This window comes from Mustelus asterias, unplaced genomic scaffold, assembly GCF_964213995.1.
Source record: "Mustelus asterias unplaced genomic scaffold, sMusAst1.hap1.1 HAP1_SCAFFOLD_3190, whole genome shotgun sequence".
Classification (NCBI taxonomy): domain Eukaryota; kingdom Metazoa; phylum Chordata; class Chondrichthyes; order Carcharhiniformes; family Triakidae; genus Mustelus; species Mustelus asterias.
This window is the reverse complement of record NW_027593135.1, coordinates 20617-37915: the sequence shown is the minus strand read 5'-3', so window position 1 is coordinate 37915 and position 17299 is coordinate 20617. Positions and strand designations below refer to the sequence as shown.

The 17299-nt window shown below is 58.7% G+C and overlaps 1 protein-coding gene across 1 annotated transcript; it reads left to right on the top strand.

The window, feature by feature from the left end:
* Positions 1-1203: 1203 nt before the first annotated feature.
* LOC144490348 (GRB10-interacting GYF protein 2-like) lies at positions 1204-6619 on the top strand (the record flags this gene model as incomplete). The annotated part of the gene is made up of 3 exons (XM_078208110.1): positions 1204-1263; positions 3782-3929; positions 5682-6619. Coding segments are annotated over 3 exons (276 nt in total), but the record flags the coding sequence as incomplete, so codon positions are not given.
* Positions 6620-17299: the final 10680 nt, after the last annotated feature.

The window sequence follows — 17299 nt, the reverse complement described above, 5'->3', positions numbered from 1 at the left end:
AGTGCGATCTCCCCCCCCCCGTGTGGGTGGGCTGAGAGTGCGATCTCCCCCCCCCCCCCCCCGTGTGGGTAGGCTGAGAGTGCGATCTCCCCCCGTGTGGGTAGGCTGAGTGCGATCTCCCCCCCCCCGTGTGGGTAGGCTGTGAGTGCGGGAGAGATCTCCCCCCATGTGGGTGGGCTGTGAGTGCGATCTCCCCCCCGTGTGGGTAGGCTGAGAGTGCGATCTCTTCCCCCCCCCCCCCCCCCCGTGTGGGTAGGCTGAGAGTGCGGGAGAGATCTCCCCCCGTGTGGGTGGGCTGTGAGTGCGATCTCCCCCCCGTGTGGGTCGGCTGAGAGTGCGATCTCCCCCCCCCGTGTGGGTAGGCTGTGAGTGCGGGAGAGATCTCCCCCGTGTGGGTGGGCTGAGAGTGCGGGTGAGATCTCCCCTTTCCTGTCTCTGCCGTTAGTTTGTTTCAAGGCCTTCCTGTCCTGGTGAATATGAACCCTTATCCTCCGAGCAGCCCGTCACAAAAATGAATTGTGAATGCAGCCCTATCCATCACGCAAACCCAGCCTCCCATCCATTGACTCCGTCTACACTTCCCGCTGCCTCGGGAAAAGCAGCCGGCATAATCAAGGACCCCACGCACCCCGGACATTCTCTCTTCCACCTTCTTCCATCGGGAAAAAGATACAAAAGTCTGAGGTCACGTACCAACCGACTCAAGAACAGCTTCTTCCCTGCTGCTGTCAGACTTTTGAATGGACCTACCTCGCATTAAGTTGATCTTTCTCTACACCCTAGCTATGACTGTAACACTACATTCTGCACTCTCTCCTTTCCTTCTCTATGAACAGTATGCTTTGTATAGCGCGCAAGAAACAATACTTTTCACTGTATCCCAATACATGTGACAATAATAAATCAAATCCTTCTCCCCTATGTACTCTATGAACGGTATGCTTTGTCTGTACAGCGTGGAAGAAACAATACTTTTCACTGTATCCCAATACATGTGACAATAAATCAAATCAAATCCTTCTCCCCTATGTACTCTATGAACGGTATGCTTTGTCTGTATAGCGCGCAAGGAACAATACTTTTCACTGTATCCCAATACATGTGACAATAAATCAAATCACGGTAGCCTGCAGTGGACCATCTTGTGTTTGGGATCCGGATTCCCTGCGGGATTGATGGTGTTTTTTTCCCTTTTCTCTTTAGTTAACGAAGGAACTTTTAAGTCTCACTGGGAACCTCACTCTGCAGCCTGACAGGTTACAGGTCAGCACGGATCTTTTCTTCCAATGTATCTTGTAGCTGCTGTGGTTAGCAAGCGGCCAGGCCCCGGGGGTTGTGTTTCACTGGCTCTTGGGTCTGTCACTGGGTGTGGCGGTGGTCTGCGGGACCACCCAACCCAAGGAGCTGTGGGAAAAGAAACGGAAGAGTGAGGAGTTTGGTTCTGAATGACTTGTCGCCGCCTGGCGTGACCTACCCCGCTCTCGCCCGTCCCCTGACAGTTGAGGGGGTTGGGGGGGGGGGTGTGTGTTCGAGGGAGGTTTTTGGGACATTGGCTATGTGTGGGGGAAGAGGGTGAAGCCAGTACAAGCTGCTTCACCGAGAATGGTCCCATTGGAGAGGGGGAAAGGAGCAGGTGAGAAGGAGGCAGCGACTGGAAAGGATTTGGGAGGGGATCGTAGGCAACAGAGGAAGGAAAGGACGGAGGTAGCACAGTGGGTTAGCACTGCTGCCTCACGGTGCCAGGGACCCGGGTTCGATTCCCGGCTCGGGTCACTGTGCGGAGTTTGCACTTTCTCACCCGTATCTGCGCGGGTTTCCTCCGGGTGCTCCGGTTTCCTCCCACAGTCCAAAAGATGTGCAGGTTAGGTGGGTTGGCCATGCTAAATTGCCCCTTAGTGTCATGGGGACCAGCTAGGGTAAAGATATGGGGATAGGGACTGTGGTCGGTGCACACTCAATGGGCCGAATGGCCTCCTCCTGCACTGTAGGGATTCTATGATTCTGGGTGACGAGGTGCGCTTCTGAGTTCCAAAGAGCTAGCACCGTGATGATGGGTAGAATGGAGCCCCACCATGGAGTGGGTGAGGAACGGTGCCCTGGAACGGGAGGAGGGCAGCACTCAGGCTGGGCTGCCACTGGAGGGTGGCTGGAGGAAATTGTTCCAGTGCATGGGGACTGAAAGCTGGTGTGGCGAGGAAGCGGGGGTGCCTTGCGAGTCAGTGCAACTTGGTAAGGACGGGCGGGCTGGATGGAAGAATGCTCGCCGTGAGGTTTGGGTTTGTGCCGATTGGACAGGCTGGCCGGACAGGGGTGGGATTGTCAAATCTAGGTGATGAAGGTGTGTGTGTGTTTGTGTGTGGGCTTGGCCACCAGACGGCAAGCGACCCAATGAAGGCATTAAGTGTCGCGTTGTGACCGATCCAGCTAACTGCCTGAAGCTAGGTGCAAAACGTCCCAACCTTGGGTTAAGACACCAGAGACATCATTAGACACTGCCTGAGAACCGGACAGTAATGCACATTAGTCTGTACAATCCCTACAGTACAGAAGGAGCCCATTCGGCCCATCGAGTTTGCACCAACCACAATCCCACCCAGGCCCTATTCCCGCAACCCCTCATTTACCCTATCTTGTCCCCCGACACTAAGGGGCAATTTAGCATGGCCAATCCACCTAACCTGCACATCTTTGGACACTAAGGGGCAATTTAGCATGGCCAATCCATCTAACCTGCACATCTTTGGACACTAAGGGGCAATTTAGCATGGCCAATCCATCTAACCTGCACATCTTTGGACACTAAGGGGCAATTTAGCATGGCCAATCCATCTAACCTGCACATCTTTGGACACTAAGGGGCAATTTAACATGGCCAATCCACCTAACCTGCACATCTTTGGACACCAAGGGGCAATTTGGCATGGCCAATCCATCTAACCCCCACATCTTTGGACTGTGGGAGGAAACCCACGCAGACACGGGGAGAATGTGCAGACTCCGCACAGACAGTGACCCAAGCCAGGAATCGAACCCGGGTCCCTGGCGCTGAGAGGTAGCGGCGCTATCCACTGTGCCTATTAGCCCTCAAAAATAAAAGCGCTTCCACTGGCTTTCCTCCCCCCCTCCGTTTGGAAGGTTGGGAGATGTATTCAGAGTGGTCTCCAACGCGCTATCTTACTTGGCAGTGGGGGGGGGTTCCCAGCGTGGGTGCCATGAGCAGCACCCAATGACGACGGGCACCGACCGTTGGCACGTTCAAACCGGGTTTGCCCCTCAATTGGACTTGAGGATCCTAATTCCAGAACTTGGATTGGGGGTTGGTCGGGCCAGGACGGGTGGGGAGAGAGCATGCCTAACTGTTGCCCCGAGTGTTGGGACAGTACTGGTGCGTCCTGCCAGCAGTGGGTTTGGGAATTGGGTAGCTGGCTTTGCCCTTGCCTCTCCCTGGCATCCACCCCCCCCCCCCCCCCCCCCCCCCCCTTCCCTGCCCATGCTACCGATCCTTGGCTGAAGGTGCCCACTGGCTGCCCTGTCGGCGTCTGACTAGGTTCTCACGCCACAGCATCGACCCTCCGACAGGGCTCGGGAGCCGGGACGGTGAAGGGATGCTGCCTGTCCGTCTGCAATAACCCCCCCCCCCGCCACTTCCAGGGCCGCTGCAGTCGGTGGCGAGATGGGCACCGCACGAGTGACTGAGTGAAGCTGCTCCTTGGAGTTGTGGGGAGCGGGGGGGGGCTGCGGTTCCGAGAGGCTAATTGTGTGCTGGTTTCTCTCGTGTCAGGACTCCATCTGGGGGATCAGTTCCAACAGCCTTCAGTCACTATTCCAGGGGAACCACACCAGCGCACAGCAGTCATCGTACGAGAGCTCGCAAGCGGGCAAAAAGAAAAAGAAGCAAAAGATGGTACGGGCTGATCCAAGTATCCTGGGTAAGAGTCGCTCTCCGCTCTGACTGCCGTCCCCACCGCCTACAGGGAGGGAACTGGAGCCTACTGGACTCGGCGCTCCCTCCCTCCCACTCCCCCGGCTCTGTGTAGTTGCCCATCTCTTCAGTCATCCCTCCCCCCCCCCCCCCCCAACTCCTCTGCATTCCCTAGACACACATTCCGGTCCCGTGTCGCGGAGAGCTTCATTCCGTGCGGCACTCCTCCTTTGTCCCAGAATCCAATCGTTGACTCGCACCAGACAACAAGAGAGGAGATTGGCCTCCGCCTCTACACGTCCATCTTGGGCGTAAATGGGCCTCACGGAGCAGGGGAGCTGGATCGTCCTGAAATGGCCCCTTACGGGACTCTGGCTTCTTTGTGGAGATGCCGGCGTTGGGCTGGGGGGTGGGCACGGTAAGAAGTCTCAAGTCCAACAGGTTTATTTGGTGGCACGAGCTTTCGGAGCGCCGCTCCTTCACCCGAAGAAGAAGCGAGACTCCGAAAGCTTGTGCCCCACCAAATAAACCTGTTGGACTCCAGTCTGGTGTTGCGAGACTTCTTGCTGTTCTTTGTGAAGTCCAGTCCCTGTCCCACCTTAACCCTCCCCCCTCACCTTCCCCTTCATCTTGGGGGGGGCAGGGGGTGGTAATTATGGAATTAGCTTTCGGGGGGTGGGGGGGGTTAAGATTCCTTCTTGCCTGGTCCGGGGGTGTGTGGGGGGCGGCTTTACTGGGTGTAGGAAGACCCTCTGATTCCAGTTCCCCCGCACTGCCTGCAGAGCTCACGTCAGTCAGGAGGGCAACAGTTGGGGGAGGGGGCCCTCAGAAAGGCTAGGAAGAATCTGGTGCAGCCCGCACAGGTAGCGTCTCACCTGGCAAGCGTCAAGTGGACGCCACCAACCTGTCAGAGCTACCGCTGCAATCCCCCCGCCCCCCAACATCGTCAAACACTAGTTACCAGAGGGCAGTCTGTTGAAGTTAGCTTGTTAATGTCACAAGTCGGCTCACATTAACACTGCAATGAAGTCACTGTGGAAAAATCCCCTAGTCTCCACACTCCAGCGCCTGTTCAGGTGACACTGAGGGAGGATTTAGCACCTAACCAGCACGTCTTTCGGACTGTGGGAGGAAACCGGAGCACCCGGAGGAAACCCACGCAGACACGGGGGGAGAGAACGTGCAGACTCCACACAGACAGAGATCCAAGTCGGGAATCGAACCCAGGTTCCTGGCGCTGTGAGGCAGCAGTGCTAACCCACTGTGCCACCGTGCAGCCTGCGGAGCCATTCCTCATCTAGGAGAGGGTATGATCAAAGTTTAAACAGTTTATTTATTAGTCACAAGTAAGGCTTACATTAACACCGCAGTGAAGTTACTGCGAAAATCCCCTAGTCGTCCACACTCCGGCGTTTGTTCAGGGTAACACCTGAGGGAGAATTTAGCACCCTAACCAGCACATCTTTGGGACTGTGGAAGGAAACCGGAGCAACCCGGAGGAAACCCACGCAGACACGGGGAGAACGCGCAGACTCCGCACAGACAGTGACCCGAGCCGGGAATCGAACCCCCGGGTCCCTGTCGCCGAGAGGCAGCGGCGCTGACCCACTGTGCCGCCGCGCTGCCTCGTAAGCGTGAGCTGCGTTCCAGGGGGGGTCTTGCGGGGTGGGTGTGGAGGGAGGGGAGGGGAGGGAGGAGGTTGTCAGTTTTCCGAATGGAATTTAATTCCTGCGCTTTCTTTCCTTCGCTGAAACGACAGGCTTTTCCGTGAACGCCTCTTCGGAGCGGCTGAACATGGGCGAGATAGAGACAATGGATGACTTTTAACCGACTTTTTAAACACACGAGCAAACGAAAAGAGAGGTTTAAAGAAGAAGAAAAAAAAAAGAAAGCAAGATATTCCTAAAAGCTGCCTTTTGAATCCTAACTGACCCTTACCTGGAACATGCTTCATGGCAGGTGGTCACACTGATGGATCCTCGGATCACCGCTCCCTCTGCTAGCAAGAAGTGTGGAATTCACTTAATTTTCTTGGTGAACCTTCTGGGTACTTCTGTTCTTCATTGGATGAAGCACCTTAAGAAAACATGCACTTTATTAGACATTGTACATAGACTGAAACTGGAGGTTTTCTTGAAATTGGACAAAAAACAAAAGTTCCTTTTTTTTGGGGGGAAAGTATATCTGCAAAAACACTGTTACTGTTTTTTTTTAGAAAAAGGAAAAAAAAATTTTTTTTTTTCTGTTTTGGAAAAGGATGCGGAGCTTGAAGAGAATGCACTTACAGAGAGACTGAATCCAGAACTGGAACTTTGGGCGTGCTTTAGTTTGGATTGCGAGCTTGGGGGTTCCCTCGGAGAAAGGAGAAGCGAGAGAGAGAGAGAGAGCGAGGGGAGAGAGAGCGAGGGGAGAGAGAGAGAGAGGAGAGAGAGAGACAGCCAGAGAGGGGGGGGGGGGGGGGAAACCACAAGCCAGGAGGCCAACTTTCTGAGTTTTGATGTGGTTACGCGCGCATACACACACACACACACACACACACACACACAGCACCGAGCGACATTGGACTAATCCGAAGGGCACTGCGCGAGTGTGGATTTTCAGCGTTTGTGGTGCTTTATACAAGGAATGTAAAAAAAAACAACAAACAATAAATAAATAAATACTTGGACAGGGTGGTTCAAGTGGACTGCTGAGTTGACAGCTTTCTTGTTGGTTTTGTTTCTAAGAAGCAGCTATTCCACCCCCCCCCCCCCCGTCCCTTTGCATGTCTCGCTACCCCACCCCTAGGATTAGGCGTGTCTGTCTAGGCGTGCCTGCGTGTGCGCCCGTCTGTCTAGGTATGCCTGTGTGCGTGTCCGTCTAGATGTGCCTGTGTGCGTGTCCGTCTCGGCGTGCCTGCGTGCGTGTCCGTCTCGGCGTGCCTGCGTGCGTGTCCGTCTAGACGTGCCTGCGTGCGTGTTCGTCTAGACGTGCCTGCGTGCGTGTTCGTCTAGACGTGCCTGCGTGCATGTTCGTCTAGGTGTGCCTGCGTGCGTGTTCGTCTAGACGTGCCTGTGTGCATGTTCGTCTAGGTGTGCCTGCGTGCGTGTTCGTCTAGACGTGCCTGTGTGCATGTTCGTCTAGATGTGCCTGCGTGCGTGTTCGTCTAGACGTGCCTGTGTGCATGTTCGTCTAGATGTGCCTGCGTGCGTGTTCGTCTAGACGTGCCTGTGTGCATGTTCGTCTAGGTGTGCCTGCGTGCGTGTTCGTCTCGGTGTGCCTGCGTGCGTGTTCGTCTCGGTGTGCCTGCGTGCGTGTTCGTCTAGGTGTGCCTGCGTGCGTGTTCGTCTAGGTGTGCCTGCGTGCGTGTTCGTCTAGGCGTGCCTGCGTGCGTGTTCGTCTAGGCGTGCCTGCGTGCGTGTTCGTCTAGGTGTTCCTGCGTGCGTGTTCGTCTAGGTGTTCCTGCGTGCGTGTTCGTCTAGGTGTGCCTGCGTGCGTGTTCGTCTAGGCGTGCCTGCGTGCGTGTTCGTCTAGGCGTGCCTGCGTGTGTGTCCATCTAGGTGTTCCTGCGTGCGTGTTCGTCTAGGCGCGCCTGCGTGCGTGTTCGTCTAGGTGTTCCTGCGTGCGTGTTCGTCTAGGTGTTCCTGCGTGCGTGTTCGTCTAGGCGTGCCTGCGTGCATGTTCGTCTAGGTGTTCCTGCGTGCGTGTTCATCTAGGTGTTCCTGTGTGCGTGTTCGTCTAGGTGTTCTGGCGTGCGTGTCCGTCTAGGCGTGCCTGCGTGCATGTCCGTCTAGGCGTGCCTGCGTGCGTGTTCGTCCAGGTGTGCCTGCGTGCATGTTCGTCTAGGCGTTCCTGCGTGCGTGTTCGTCTAGGCGTGCCTGCGTGCATGTTCGTCTAGGCGTTCCTGCGTGCGTGTTCGTCTAGGTGTTCCTGCGTGCGTGTTCGTCTAGGTGTTCCTGCGTGCATGTTCGTCTAGGCGTGCCTGCGTGCGTGTTCGTCTAGGCGTGCCTGCGTGCGTGTTCGTCTAGGTGTGCCTGCGTGCGTGTTCGTCTAGGCGTTCCTGCGTGCGTGTTCGTCTAGGCGTGCCTGCGTGCGTGTTCGTCTAGTCGTTCCTGCGTGCGTGTTCGTCTAGGCGTTCCTGCGTGCGTGTTCGTCTAGGCGTTCCTGCATGCGTGTTCGTCTAGGCGTGCGTGTTCGTCTAGGCGTGCCTGCGTGCATGTTCGTCTAGGCGTTCCTGCGTGCGTGTTCGTCTAGGTGTTCCTGCGTGCGTGTCCGTCTCGGCGTTCCTGCGTGCGTGTTCGTCTAGGTGTGCCTGCGTGCGTGTTCGTCTAGGCGTTCCTGCGTGCGTGTTCGTCTAGGCGTTCCTGCGTGCGTGTTCGTCTAGGCGTGCCTGCGTGCGTGTTCGTCTAGGTGTGCCTGCGTGCATGTTCGTCTAGGCGTTCCTGCGTGCGTGTCCGTCTAGGTGTTCCTGCGTGCGTGTTCGTCGAGGTGTTCCTGCGTGCGTGTCCGTCTAGGTGTTCCTGCGTGCGTGTTCGTCTAGGTGTTCCTGCGTGCGTGTTCATCTAGGCGTGCCTGCGTGCGTGTTCGTCTAGGTGTTCCTGCGTGCGTGTTCGTCTAGGTGTTCCTGCGTGCGTGTTCGTCTAGGCGTGCCTGCGTGCGTGTTCGTCTAGGTGTTCCTGCGTGCGTGTTCGTCTAGGTGTTCCTGCGTGCGTGTTCGTCTAGGCGTGCCTGCGTGCGTGTCCGTCTAGGCGTGCCTGTGTGCGTGTTCGTCTAGGTGTTCCTGCGTGCGTGTTCGTCTAGGTGTTCCTGCGTGCGTGTTCGTCTAGGCGTGCCTGCGTGCGTGTTCGTCTAGGTGTTCCTGCGTGCGTGTTCGTCTAGGTGTTCCTGCGTGCGTGTTCGTCTAGGTGTTCCTGCGTGCGTGTTCGTCTAGGCGTGCCTGCGTGCGTGTTCGTCTAGGCGTGCCTGCGTGCGTGTTCGTCTAGGTGTTCCTGCGTGCGTGTTCGTCTAGGTGTTCCTGCGTGCGTGTTTGTCTCGGCGTGCCTGCGTGCGTGTTCATCTAGGTGTTCCTGTGTGCGTGTTCGTCTAGGTGTTCTGGCGTGCGTGTCCGTCTAGGCGTGCCTGCGTGCGTGTCCGTCTGGGCGTGCCTGCGTGCGTGTCCGTCTAGGCGTTCCTGCGTGCGTGTTCGTCTAGGCGTTCCTGCGTGCGTGTTCGTCTAGACGTGCCTGCGTGCGTGTTCGTCTAGGTGTTCCTGCGTGTGTGTTTGTCTAGGTGTTCCTGCGTGTGTGTCCGTCTAGGCGTGCCTGCGTGCGTGTAAGTCGAGTTGTGCCTGCGTGCGTGTAAGTCTAGGCGTGCCTGCGTGCGTGTAAGTCGAGTTGTGCCTGCATGCGTGTAAGTCTAGGCGTGCCTGCGTGCGTGTCCGTCTAGGCGTGCCTGCGTGTGTGTCCATCGAGATGTGCCTGCATGCGTGTAGGTCTAGACGTGCCTGCGTGCATGTAAGTCTAGGCGTGCCTGCGTGCGTGTCCGTCTAGGCGTGCCTGCGTGCGTGTTCGTCGAGGTGTGCCTGCGTGCGTGTAAGTCTAGGCGTGCCTGCGTGTGTGTCCGTCTAGGCGTGCCTGCGTGCATGTTCGTCTAGGCGTGCCTGCGTGCGTGTCCGTCTAGGCGTTCCTGCGTGCGTGTTCGTCTAGGTGTGCCTGCGTGCGTGTTCGTCTAGACGTGCCTGCGTGCGTGTTCGTCTAGACGTGCCTGCGTGCGTGTTCGTCTAGACGTGCCTGCGTGCGTGTTCGTCTAGACGTGCCTGCGTGCGTGTCCGTCTAGGCGTGCCTGCGTGTGTGTCCATCGAGATGTGCCTGCATGCGTGTAGGTCTAGACGTGCCTGCGTGCATGTAAGTTAGGGCGCGCCTGCGTGCGTGTCCGTCTAGGTGTGCCTGCGTGCGTGTCCGTCTAGGCGTGCCTGCGTGTGTCCATCGAGATGTGCCTGCATGCGTGTAGGTCTAGACGTGCCTGCGTGCATGTAAGTCTAGGCGTGCCTGCGTGCGTGTCCGTCTCGACGTGCCTGCGTGCGTGTGCGTCGAGGTGTGCCTGCGTGCATGTAAGTCTAGGCGTGCCTGCGTGTGTGTCCGTCTAAACGTGCCTGCGTGTGTGTCCGTCTAGGCGTGCCTGCGTGCGTGTTTGTCTAGCTGTTCCTGCGTGCGTGTCCGCCTAGGCGTGCCTGCGTGCGTGTCCGTCTAGGCGTGCCTGCGTGCGTGTCCGTCTAGGCGTGCCTGCGTGCGTGTCCGTCTAGGCGTGCCTGCGTGTGTGTCCGTCTAGGCGTGCCTGCGTGTGTGTCCATCGAGATGTGCCTGCATGCGTGTAGGTCTAGACGTGCCTGCGTGCATGTAAGTCTAGGCGTGCCTGCGTGCGTGTCCGTCTCGATGTGCCTGCGTGCGTGTTCGTCGAGGTGTGCCTGCGTGCGTGTAAGTCTAGGCGTGCCTGCGTGTGTGTCCGTCTAAACGTGCCTGCGTGTGTGTCCGTCTAGGCGTGCCTGCGTGTGTGTCCGTCTAGGCGTGCCTGCGTGCGTGTTTGTCTAGCTGTTCCTGCGTGCGTGTCCGCCTAGGCGTGCCTGCGTGCGTGTCCGTCTAGGCGTGCCTGCGTGCGTGTCCGTCTAGGCGTGCCTGCGTGTGTGTCCATCGAGATGTGCCTGCATGCGTGTAGGTCTAGACGTGCCTGCGTGCATGTAAGTCTGGGCGTGCCTGCGTGCGTGTCCGTCTCGACGTGCCTGCGTGCGTGTTCGTCGAGGTGTGCCTGCGTGCGTGTAAGTCTAGGCGTGCCTGCGTGTGTGTCCGTCTAGACGTGCCTGCGTGTGTGTCCGTCTAGGCGTGCCTGCGTGTGTGTTCGTCTAGGCGTTCCTGCGTGCGTGTTCGTCTAGGTGTTCCTGCGTGCGTGTTCGTCTAGGTGTTCCTGCGTGCGTGTTCGTCTAGGTGTTCCTGCGTGCGTGTTCGTCTAGGTGTTCCTGCGTGCGTGTTCGTCTCGGTGTTCCTGCGCGCGTGTTCGTCTAGGTGTTCCTGCGTGCGTGTTCGTCTAGGTGTTCCTGCGTGTGTGTTTGTCTAGGTGTTCCTGCGTGCGTGTTCGTCTAGGTGTTCCTGCGTGCGTGTTCGTCTCGGTGTTCCTGCGTGCGTGTTCGTCTAGACGTGCCTGCGTGCGTGTTCATCTAGGTGTTCCTGCGTGTGTGTTTGTCTAGGTGTTCCTGCGTGTGTGTCCGTCTAGGCGTGCCTGCGTGCGTGTAAGTCGAGTTGTGCCTGCGTGCGTGTAAGTCTAGGCGTGCCTGCGTGCGTGTAAGTCGAGTTGTGCCTGCATGCGTGTAAGTCTAGGCGTGCCTGCGTGCGTGTCCGTCTAGGCGTGCCTGCGTGTGTGTCCATCGAGATGTGCCTGCATGCGTGTAGGTCTAGACGTGCCTGCGTGCATGTAAGTCTAGGCGTGCCTGCGTGCGTGTCCGTCTCGACGTGCCTGCGTGCGTGTTCGTCGAGGTGTGCCTGCGTGCGTGTAAGTCTAGGCGTGCCTGCGTGTGTGTCCGTCTAGACGTGCCTGCGTGTGTGTCCGTCTAGGCGTGCCTGCGTGCGTGTTCGTCTAGGTGTGCCTGCATGCGTGTTCATCTAGGTGTGCCTGCGTGTGTGTCTGTCTAGGCGTGCCTGCGTGTGTGTCCGTCGAGGTGTGCCTGCGTGCGTGTAAGTCTAGGCGTGCCTGCGTGTGTGTCCGTCTAGACGGCCTGCGTGTGTGTCTGTCTAGGCGTGCCTGCGTGCGTGTTCGTCTAGGCGTGCCTGCATGCGTGTTCATCTAGGTGTGCCTGCGTGTGTGTCCGTCTAGGTGTGCCTGCGTGTGTGTCCGTCTAGGTGTGCCTGCGTGTGTGTCCGTCTAGGTGTGCCTGCGTGTGTGTCCATCTAGGTGTGCCTGCGTGCAAGTCTAGGCGCGCCTGCTTGCGCGTCCGTCTAGGTGTGCCTGCGTGAGTGTCTGTCGAGTCGCGCCTGCGTGTGTGTCCGTCCAGACGCGCCTGCGTGTGTGTCCATCTAGACGTGCCTGCGTGCGTGTCCGTCTAGACGTGCCTGCGTGTGCGTCCGTCTAGGCGTGCCTGCGTGCGTGTCCGTCTAGGTGTGCCTGCGTGCGTGTCCGTCTAGGCGTGCCTGCGTGTGCGTCCGTCTAGGCGTGCCTGCGTGCGTGTCCGTCTAGGTGTGCCTGCGTGTGTGTTCGTCTAGGTGTGCCTGCGTGTGTGTCCGTCTAGGCGTGCCTGCGTGCGTGTTCATCTCGGCGTGCGTGTTCGTTGAGGTGTGCCTGCATGCATGTAAGTCTAGGCGTGCCTGAGTGCGTGTCTGTCTAGGCGTGCCTGCGTGCGTGTCTGTCTAGGCGTGCCTGCATGCGTGTCTGTCTAGGCGTGCCTGCGTGCGTGTTCGTTGAGGTGTGCCTGCATGCATGTAAGTCTAGGCGTGCCTGCGTGCGTGTCTGTCGAGGTGTGCCTGCGTGCGTGTCTGTCGAGGTGTGCCTGCGTGCGTGTTTGTCTAGACGTGCCTGCTGCATGTCCGTCTAGGCGTGCCTGCGTGCGTGTTCGTTGAGGTGTGCCTGCATGCATGTAAGTCTAGGCGTGCCTGCGTGCGTGTCTGTCGAGGTGTGCCTGCGTGCGTGTCTGTCGAGGTGTGCCTGCGTGCGTGTTTGTCTAGACGTGCCTGCTGCATGTCCGTCTAGGCGTGCCTGCGTGCGTGTCCGTCTAGGCGTCCTGCGTGCGTGTCCGTCTTGGCGTGCCTGCGTGCGTGTCCGTCTAGGTGTGCCTGCGTGCGTGTCCGTCTAGGCGTGCCTGCGTGCGTGTCTGTTGAGATGTGCCTGCATGCGTGTAGGTCTAGACGTGCCTGCGTGTATGTAAGTCTAGGCGCGCCTCCATGCGTGTCCATCTCGACGTGCCTGCGTGCGTGTCTGTCGAGGTGTGCCTGCATGCGTGTAAGTCTAGGCGTGCCTGCGTGCGTGTCCGTCTAGACGTGCCTGCGTGTGTGTCCGTCTAGGCGTGCGTGTTCGTCTAGGCGTGCCTGCATGCGTGTTCGTCTAGGTGTGCCTGCGTGTGTGTCCGTCTAGGCGCGCCTGCGTGTGTGTCCGTCTAGGTGTGCCTGCGTGCGTGTAAGTCTAGGTGCGCCTGCGTGTGTGTAAGTCTAGGCGCGCCTGTGTGTGTCCGTCTAGGCGTTCCTGAGTGCATGTAGGTCTCGGCATGCCTGAGTGCGTGTAAGTCTAGGCGCGCCTGCGTGTGTGTCCGTCTAGGCGTGCCTGCGTGTGTGTCCGTCTAGGCGTGCCTGCGTGTGTGTCCGTCTAGGCGTGCCTGCGTGTGTGTCCGTCTAGGCGTGCCTGTGTGTGTGTCCGTCTAGGTGTGCCTGCGAGCGTGTAAGTCTAGGCGTGCCTGCGTGCATGTAGGTCTCGGCGTGCCTGCGTGCGTGTAAGTCTAGGCGTGCCTGCGTGCGTGTTCGTCTAGGTGTGCCTGCGTGTGTGTAAGTCTAGGCGTGCCTGCCTGCATGTTCGTCTAGACGTGCTTGCGTGCGTGTCCATCTAGGTGTGCCTGCGTGCGTATCCGTCTCGGCGTGCCTGCGTGCGTGTTCATTGAGGTGTGCCTGCGTGCGTGTCCGTCTAGGCCTGCCTGCGTGCGTGTCTGTCTAGGTGTGCCTGCGTGCATGTTCGTCTAGGCGTGCCTGCGTGCGTGTAAGTCTAGCCGTGCCTGCGTGCATGTCCGTCTAGGCGTGCCTGCGTGTGTGTCCGTCTAGGCGTGCCTGCGTGTGTGTCCGTCTAGGCGTGCCTGCGTGTGTGTTCGTCTAGGCGTGCCTGTGGGTGTGTCCGTCTAGGCGTGCCTGCATGCGTGTAAGTCTAGGCGTGCCTGCGTGCATGTAGGTCTCGGCGTGCCTGCGTGCGTGTAGGTCTAGGTGTGCCTGCGTGCGTGTCCGTCTAGGCGTGCCTGCGTGCGTGTCCGTCTAGGTGTGCCTGCGTGCATGTTCGTCTAGGCGTGCCTGCGTGCGTGTAAGTCTAGCCGTGCCTGCGTGTGTGTCCGTCTAGGCGTGCCTGCGTGTGTGTCCGTCTAGGCGTGCCTGCGTGTGTGTCCGTCTGGGCGTGCCTGTGGGTGTGTCCGTCTAGGCGTGCCTGCGTGCGTGTTCGTCTAGGCGTGCCTGCGTGCGTGTTCATCTATACGTACCTGTGTGCGGGTCCGTCTAGACATGCCTGCGTGCGTGTCTGTCTAGACGTGCCTGCGTGCGTGTTTGACTAGACGTGCCTGCGGTGTGTTCGTCGAGGTGTGCCTGCGCGCATGTAAGTCTAGGCGCGCCTGCGTGTGTGTCCGTCTAGACGTGCCTGCGTGTGTGTCCGTCTAGGCGTGCCTGCGTGTGTGTCCGTCTAGGCGTGCCTGCGTGTGTGTCCGTCTCGACGTGCCTGCGTGTGTGTCCGTCTAGGTGTGCCTGCGAGCGTGTAAGTCTAGGCGTGCCTGCGTGCATGTAGGTCTCGGCGTGCCTGCGTGCGTGTAAGTCTAGGCGTGCCTGCGTGCGTGTTCGTCTAGGTGTGCCTGCGTGTGTGTAAGTCTAGGCGTGCCTGCCTGCATGTTCGTCTAGACGTGCTTGCGTGCGTGTCCATCTAGGTGTGCCTGCGTGCGTATCCGTCTCGGCGTGCCTGCGTGCGTGTTCATTGAGGTGTGCCTGCGTGCGTGTCCGTCTAGGCCTGCCTGCGTGCGTGTCTGTCTAGGTGTGCCTGCGTGCATGTTCGTCTAGGCGTGCCTGCGTGCGTGTAAGTCTAGCCGTGCCTGCGTGCATGTCCGTCTAGGCGTGCCTGCGTGTGTGTCCGTCTAGGCGTGCCTGCGTGTGTGTCCGTCTAGGCGTGCCTGCGTGTGTGTTCGTCTAGGCGTGCCTGTGGGTGTGTCCGTCTAGGCGTGCCTGCATGCGTGTAAGTCTAGGCGTGCCTGCGTGCATGTAGGTCTCGGCGTGCCTGCGTGCGTGTAGGTCTAGGTGTGCCTGCGTGCGTGTCCGTCTAGGCGTGCCTGCGTGCGTGTCCGTCTAGGTGTGCCTGCGTGCATGTTCGTCTAGGCGTGCCTGCGTGCGTGTAAGTCTAGCCGTGCCTGCGTGTGTGTCCGTCTAGGCGTGCCTGCGTGTGTGTCCGTCTAGGCGTGCCTGCGTGTGTGTCCGTCTAGGCGTGCCTGTGGGTGTGTCCGTCTAGGCGTGCCTGCGTGCGTGTTCGTCTAGGCGTGCCTGCGTGCGTGTTCATCTATACGTACCTGTGTGCGGGTCCGTCTAGACATGCCTGCGTGCGTGTCTGTCTAGACGTGCCTGCGTGCGTGTTTGACTAGACGTGCCTGCGGTGTGTTCGTCGAGGTGTGCCTGCGCGCATGTAAGTCTAGGCGCGCCTGCGTGTGTGTCCGTCTAGACGTGCCTGCGTGTGTGTCCGTCTAGGCGTGCCTGCGTGTGTGTCCGTCTAGGCGTGCCTGCGTGTGTGTCCGTCTCGACGTGCCTGCGTGTGTGTCCGTCTAGGTGTGCCTGCGTGTGTGTCCGTCTATACGTGCCTGCGTGTGTGTCCGTCGAGGTGCGCCTGCGTGCGTGTCCGTCCAGACGTGCCTGTGTGCGTGTCCGTCCAGACGTGCCTGCGTGCGTGTCCGTCTAGACGTTCCTGCGTACGTGTCCGTCTAGACATGCCTGCGTGCGTGTCCGTCGAGACGTGCCTGCGTGTGTATCCGTCTAGACGTGCCTGCGTGTGTGTCCGTCTAAACATGCCTGTGTGTGTGTCCGTCTAGGCGTGCCTGCGTGCGTGTCCGTCTAGGCGTGCCTGCGTGTAAGTCCGTCTAGGCGTGCCTGCATGCGTGTTCGTCTAGGCGTGCGTGTTCGTTGAGGTGTGCCTGCATGCGTGTAAGTCTAGGCGTGCCTGAGTGCGTGTCTGTCTAGGCGTGCCTGCGTGCGTGTCTGTCGAGGTGTGCCTGCGTGTGTGTTCGTCTAGACGTGCCTGCGTGCGTGTCCGTCTAGGCGTGCCTGCGTGCGTGTCCGTCTAGGCGTGCCTGCGTGCGTGTCCGTCTAGGCGTGCCTGCGTGTCTGTCCGTCTAGGCGTGCCTGCGTGCGTGTCTGTCTAGGCGTGCCTGCGTGCGCGTCTGCGTGTCTATCTCGGTGTGTCTGCCTGTCTCGGTGTGCACAGGTGTGTGCGTGCCTGTCTCGGCGTGCACAGGTGTGTGCGTGCCTGTCTCGGTGTGCACAGGTGTGTGCGTGCCTGTCTCGGTGTGCACAGGTGTGTGCGTGCCTGTCGAGGTGTGCACAGGTGTGTGCGTGCCTGTCGAGGTGTGCACAGGTGTGTGCGTGCCTGTCGAGGTGTGCACAGGTGTGTGCGTGCCTGTCGAGGCGTGCGCCCGTGTGGTCTCTGTCTAGGAGGTGTTTATAAAAGCGAATAGTTGCACTTGATCTGCTAAGTATTGACCAAAATTCTGTTCCTTTTTCCATCAGAGCGGTCGGTAATACTGAGGGGTATTTCTTGTTGGAAGTTTGCTGCTTTATTTTTGACCTGTGGCTCTGTCTAAATGCCTGCTGTTTCTCTTCTGTTAAGTTTCTTTCTTGGAGTCAACCGCGTCTTGTCTTGAGAGAAGCGTGGCCGTCCCAAAGTAGTGTCCATTGATGCCTGGCGGGCCGGTACAGTGTTTCCGTCACAAGACGGGGCTGTCCGTTGGGAGTATTGGGATTCCCGGTTGCCCACCTTGTGTCTGGACTGGGGAAAGGCTCTCGCTGCTTCTCTCTGTCTCTCGGGTTGATTGGAAAGTGCCGTTTAATGCCCTGCCTGCGCTCCCTCGCGGACAGCACCTTCAACAGAGTGAGTCAAACGTGGAGGGGGTTGTCCCAAGGTTGCAGTCACCGTGACCATTGACTTGACGAACGTCCAACCTGAGGCCGCGGGGAGAGGAGGGGCTGGTTTTGGCCAGGATTCTCTACGTCCCAGGGCTGTCCGGTGACCCCGGGTCATAAACCCCACACGGTGCTGGGAGGAGGGGATGATCAGATCACATTCAGCCCTGTGGTGTCCTGGGGAGAAGTAGCCCTCTGCACCCACCCCCGTGACAATTTAACTTGGCCAATCCACCGAACCTGCACATCTTTGGACACTAAGGGGCAATTTAGCATGGCCAATCCACCTAACCTACACATCTTTGGACACTAAGGGGCAATTTAGCATGGCCAATCCACCTAACCTACACATCTTTGGACACTAAGGGACAATTCAGCACGGCCAATCCACCTAACCTGCACATCTTTGGACACTAAGGGGGAATTTAGCATGGCCAATCTACCAAACCGACACAACTTTGGACACTAAGGGGCAATTTAGCATGGCCAATCCACCTAACCTGCACATCTTTGGACACTAAGGGGGAATTTAGCATGGCCAATCTAC